Below are 5,837 nucleotides of genomic sequence, written 5' to 3' on the forward strand. Positions count from 1 at the left end.
TCTAGTAGCTGAGTGCCACAGCGAGTGTACACAATGTAGCAGGCGCCACGCCAGGCTTGTGCTGCTTCTTGGATCCCTTATGTCCTTAAAAGGCAGCTATTCCTGGAAATGCACAACTAGATAAGAGCAATACTTCTACGTTAGTTTTAAATATAATTAAAAATAAGTAGACATCTGAGTAGTTGATTTGCAATGATAAAGTTCTGTCCAATTTGGCCAAAAAATGAATGACCTCCTTCTATTCAGGCATACAGGCTATTTGCCAAGCACCTTTTATGTGCCAGCAGCACGATGCCAGGCACATATTCACCAACTATATAATTATAAACTGATTAAGTAAAGGATTAATAAATGGTAGCTATTTAATAAATAGTAAACACCTCCTCCTTCATAAAGACACTAGAAGCCAGGAAATCATTCCCATTTCATTGTAGAGAATCAGGTTCAGAAAGGGAAAGTATTTGCCCAAAGTCCCACAGCCAGTGGCAGAATGCAGAGCTTACGCATGCCATGACCTCGGATCTTAATGCACGAAACTTTACTACAACACCTCGGGGCTGCTGCTAAGTCATCAGAATGGAGCCAAAGCCACGTGTCCCTTGATTCAAGGAGCATGGTCATTTCTCACCTCACCAGAGCTCCCAGCTGTGAGAAGGGAGGGTTGTGTTCATTTTCCAGAGAGGACAAGCTTGGTTAGGCCCAGTTGGTGAAGTGTCAGAGCTAAGATCAGAGCCAGATGGGACTCGTGACAGACAAGCCCTTCCCCTTAGAAAGAGCAGCAATCTTCTGGAGCCGCCGCAGGCCTAGACTTCAGCAAAAGGTGGTGAATGAAAACAGGCATTACAGCTTGCCAATCGGATAAATTATGAAATTTATTTATATTTCACCATTTAAAAGCCAGAACATAACAAATTTCACTTTCTGGAAAGTCATCTTATTAGAAATACATGAAGTGCACTTAATACAAGGAAATCGGTTTCTTGGTACCACCAGTGAAATGGACACACTCTCATCCATTCCCTCAAATGAAGGCTTTGTCAAATTTCCCTCCAAACTTAGACCTCTCAATTCAGGGAGATCAGAGTGAACTTCTTCCAGAAATTACAGTGAAGACATGGACCTTAACATTTGGGCCCTCCCAAGCAATATCACATTAGAAAAAATTACTTTGCCCCCAAAGGGCTCTGTCTTTGCTGGTTACTAGGCATCTGCAGCCCCAACTGGCAGAGGGAGAGGCTCCCAACAGCACTACACACAGGCCCAAAGCGCGCTGTCACTTGCAACCTCAGCCACTGACCACAGAAACTTTCCACGCTCAGTGCAGAGAGGTCTGACACGAAAAAGTGAACCTAAAGTCACATGCCTTTTGGTCAATCAGAGGTTCTGCTCCTACATATTAGACCGACAGCTCTTAGCCTTGTATTTATTAACATTCATGAAACATGGTGAACTTCAAGTTTCTTGAGCTATTAACAAAGCAAGCTTCCAGTAGACAGTTTCCATCAACAAATGCTCACAGGAGACATGTTTGCCTTCTGAACAGTGTGTCTTGTCAAAAAAAGATAGGCTGTGATACTAGATTTCCTATAACCTCTGCTTTAGAAGGCAGGTTTTCACATACTGATTTACATGTGGAAACCATTTGTGATAGAAAAGCAATACTCAGTTTAATCTAAGTTACCAAATAAAAGATAAATTAACTATAGTATCCACTGGAGCCCCTAAACCTCTTCCTTATTCATTTGAGGACTCCTCGTGCTTCAAGGACAAGAATGTAAGCAGGCTCCAAATAGAGAGGTAAACGTGACTCAGTCCGAAAATACGGCTTTAGTTTGAAAACCAGAACCAAAAAGTTATGGCCCATACACTGCTCTTAGCTGATCCTCCTCCCCACTTATGGATAAATGGAGTTTAACTTTCCTAACCTAGAAACACTTATTCTCACTAAAAATATATGGTTACACCTTATCCTAAAAAGGCACCATGCAGGCATTTAAGACTGAACCAGTTAATTCTAAGGGTGTGCAGGAATGGTAGGAAAATATCACTAATATAAACTTCCAGCATCAGACCATGCTAAACCCAGAACATTCACCCCAATAGGCCTTTTGAAATGTTTCCCAGGAGGTAAACTCCAGCTTTTGGCAGCTGCTGCTAAGGGCCAACGAACAAGAACTTCCAGAGCACAGAAGGAGCTCCGTCACCAATCGGATACACACACCTCAGGGACAAGGAGAGAAGATGCTGGTCTCATTTGTGCCATTCATGACCCAAAAAAGGTCCTGGCTGGCTCAGAGGACCTGAGAAACGAACACTAGATGGCAGGAACAACTGTGAAACAAGGATAGGTGGAGAAGCTGGGTTCTCTTCCAGAAGAGGAAGCAAAAGCTCCAGGAAGTAGCTGAGGAGCAATCAAAGACCAGACATGTGACAGAATGAACAGTAGGGAAGACCCCAAAGGAAAGGACGGCTCTGACCTGGAGACCTCTTTCTCTGTCAGAAGGGACCCTATCTTAACACCACAGCTCACTTCCAGGTCTGTTGTACATTTAAGGTGTATGAGTCACGTGTTTCACGCCTAACACACAATGGAAGCTCTGGAACAGGAGATGGACAGCAGAGACTGCTCACTGATCGATGATGGAGCGCTGCAACACCTGATTCATCATGTCCTCTTCATCAACATCGTAATCCTATGGGCGAAACACAGACACTCGGCCTCAGCACTGGTTAAAGCCACAAAGACTCACGTTCAGTAGAAGTGGGACAGCCCAGGAATGATGGGCTCTGGAGGCGACTGCCCCAGGACCGATCCCGGCTCCAGGGTGCGACACCAGCCACGTAACTGGGGGCAAACTGCTGGATCTCTCTGTGCCTCTGCTGCCTCATCCTGACAATGAAAATACTGATGGCTCCCTCAGACAGGAACTAGGAGGACCAGAGGGCACCTGCATGGAGAGGGGCACAGACCAAGTGCTCAAACGGGAGTACACTGGAGTCAAACTTGCCTTTTTAATTCAATGAGGCCAAATTATCTACTTGGGTAGAACTTGGGAATCATATTCCTCTTCACAGCACTAACAGAAAGGACAGTTATTTTGAAGTCTGAACCTCAGACACTCTCTTAGACTGAGAATAAATATTCTTATGACAACTTAGGAAACAGTCATGCTTTCCTTCCCAGGTCCTGAAATATAACCGTTAAGACTGAATACTACTCTAAAATCCTCACGACATATATCTATAAACAAACAGTTTACTTCGAGCAGTTGGCCAAATTTATCTATTACTATTATGCCAAAACAACAGTGGGTCCCTTCAAAAAGGATACCAACCGGATGAACACCTTTGGCGAGTGGATGTGCTTTGTTTGACCTGAAGTCCTTTAAAAAAATATGTGATACTTCCTATGACATTCTGCCTTTCCAGCTTCCTGGGGTTGGGGTAGGTGAAGAGACAGGCAATACTATCCCTGTATCTCCGCACGCTAATGGTCAGCTGGAGCTGATGGCACCTTAACACGGGTCGGATACTGTCCAATTTGCAAACCTCATGAGGACCACTGCCATTACTTGCCTGGTCCCCATGAGCATCTGAGCTTTGGGATCCTAAGCCAGGTTCTATAACAGGTAAAAACTAAACATACCAAAAGAAAGTGGGAAAATATTTGGGAAAAAACTCCGGAAGCAAGCTTTCACTACGTTTCACTGCAGATGACTGGCCAGTTCACCTTCTTAAATACCACACAAAAAAGGCTCTGGCCACTCACCGGGTTCACAAGTATGGACCACACAGCTGCTGTTCCAGGGAGCCCATCACATCAGTGACACAACTCAACAATGGGACCCACAGTTCTCCAGGTAAGAGAAGGGAGTTCCCCCAGGGGAAGGATCAGGGCCCGGGCTCCAGACTCACCACAAAAGTGTCGTAAGAAAACTGGTGCCGGCGCTGGATGTGCTCTATGAAGTTGGCGCTGCGGTAGTTGGGGTCTCCCCAGGGCATTGAGGCACATATCGGGCAAACCTTTCAACAAAGAAGCACAGTCTTAGGCACCTGACATTAAAGCTGACATTAGCCCTCTGTGGCCTCTATCTGGCCTCCTTTCCTCCAGGGCAGCTTTCCTGACACACTGGTTTAGGGCCTGGCCACTCCTTCATATGTACATTTGTATCCCAGAAAGCACTGTCAGCCTCCTCAGGTCAAATGAGAGATGAGAGTGCATAAAGGCTTCGGCCACTATACCACCCTTTTCTGAACCTTTACTGTGACCAGGATGTGCGTCAGCTCAGTAGGGGCCTAGACTCTGGCTGGCTGACCCAGCACACAAAATGATCCAAAAGCACAAAGAAAACCAAGGAAATGACAGAGGAACCATATCCCGAAGAAGTAAAACACAGCCTTCTGTGCTATTTTTACAAAGTCAATGCTCAGATGAGAGGGCTGAGGCTGGAAAGCCCTCAAGTAAGAAGTCGATTTGGGCCTTGAAGACTGGGAGGTATTTGGAAGGACAAAGAGAACATGAAAGGGTGCTCCAGAAGACAGGAAGTGGCACCGAGGAGAGGCCAGGGGGCAGCAGTATAGGCCTACAACGAGGCAATCAGTCTGGCTAGAATGGAAAATTCATAGACAGACAGAGAGGAGCTGGGCCAGGGGGAGCAGTAGGCCTAAGCAGTCAGCTTGGAAACGGAACCCACCATTTACAAGGAAGACAGGGTGACAAAAGGTGTTGGCAAGAGATTAGTCTGAAATGGTAGAAGACTCCTTGGTAGAAGGAGCTGGGCTGGCAGCTGTAGCTGTGGGGCTGGAAGGTGGGTCGGGTTCAGAGACTGAGAGGTGGTGGCTTCCAATGGGAAGGGCTGAAACATTAACAGTTAAAGACTCTGTAGATGGAGAGGGGACAGAACAGAGGGTCAACAGCTGAAGGAAGAGAGGCTTCAACAGAGACAAAACAACCACAGGGATTTCAAGAAGCCAAAAGAGGAAAAAAAGAGAAAATTAGGTTGTAGTACCAAAACCACAGAGTACTATAGCACTATCAGATTTATGAGTGCACTTAACCTTTAACCAAATTAACCGAGATCTAAGACTTTATCTTATAAACATAAATAAACACAGGCAAAGATGTATTAAAAATTTATGGCTAGGGGCGCCTGGGTGGCTCAGCTGGTTGAGCTTCTGGCTTCGGCTCAGGTCATGATCCCAGGGTCCTGGGATCGAGCCCCGCATCGGGCTCCCTGCTCGGCGGGAAGCCTGCTTCTCCCTCTCCCGCTCCCCATGCTTGTGTTCCCTCTCGCTCTGTGTCTCTCTCTGTCAAATAAATAAAATATTTAAAAAAAAAAAAAATTTATGGCTACATTTATGAAAAACCCACAGCAAATATTATTCTCAATGGGGAAAAACTGAGAGCTTTCCCACTAAGGTCAGAACACGGCAGGGATGTCCACTATCACCACTGCTATTCAACATAGTACTAGAAGTCCTAGCCTCAGCAATCAGACAACAAAAGAAAGAAAAGGCATCTGAATCGGCAAAGAAGAAGTCAAACTCTCACTCTTTGCAGATAATATAATACTTTATGTTGAAAACCCAAAAGACTCCACCCCAAAACTGCTAGAACTCATACAGGAATTCAGTAAAGTGGCAGGATATGAAACGAATCCACAGAAATCAGTGGCATTTCTATACATGAACAAGACAGAAGAAAGAGAAATTAGGGAGTTGATCCCATTTACAATTGCACCCAAAACCATAAGATACCTAGGAATAAATTTAACCAAAGAGGCAAAGAATCTGTACTCAGAAAACTATAGAATACTCATGAAAGAAATTGAGGAAGA

The 5,837-nt window shown here is 45.1% G+C and overlaps 1 protein-coding gene across 1 annotated transcript in view; it reads right to left on the reverse strand.

Annotated features, from left to right (window-relative positions):
• Positions 1-854: 854 nt before the first annotated feature.
• RNF114 (ring finger protein 114) overlaps positions 855-5,837 on the reverse strand; it is an 18,443-nt gene continuing 13,460 nt past the window's right edge. Inside the window, exons 5-6 of the mRNA XM_081832603.1 lie at positions 3,916-4,023; positions 855-2,693 (exon numbers count right to left, since the gene is read on the reverse strand). Of these exons, the coding sequence (XP_081688729.1) occupies positions 2,628-2,693; positions 3,916-4,023 (174 nt within the window). The 3' untranslated portion in view covers positions 855-2,627. The remainder of the gene's footprint in view (positions 2,694-3,915; positions 4,024-5,837) is intronic.

The sequence above is a fragment of the Leptonychotes weddellii genome, chromosome 10 (assembly GCF_054177405.1).
Source record: "Leptonychotes weddellii isolate Sample4059 chromosome 10, ASM5417740v2, whole genome shotgun sequence".
Classification (NCBI taxonomy): domain Eukaryota; kingdom Metazoa; phylum Chordata; class Mammalia; order Carnivora; family Phocidae; genus Leptonychotes; species Leptonychotes weddellii.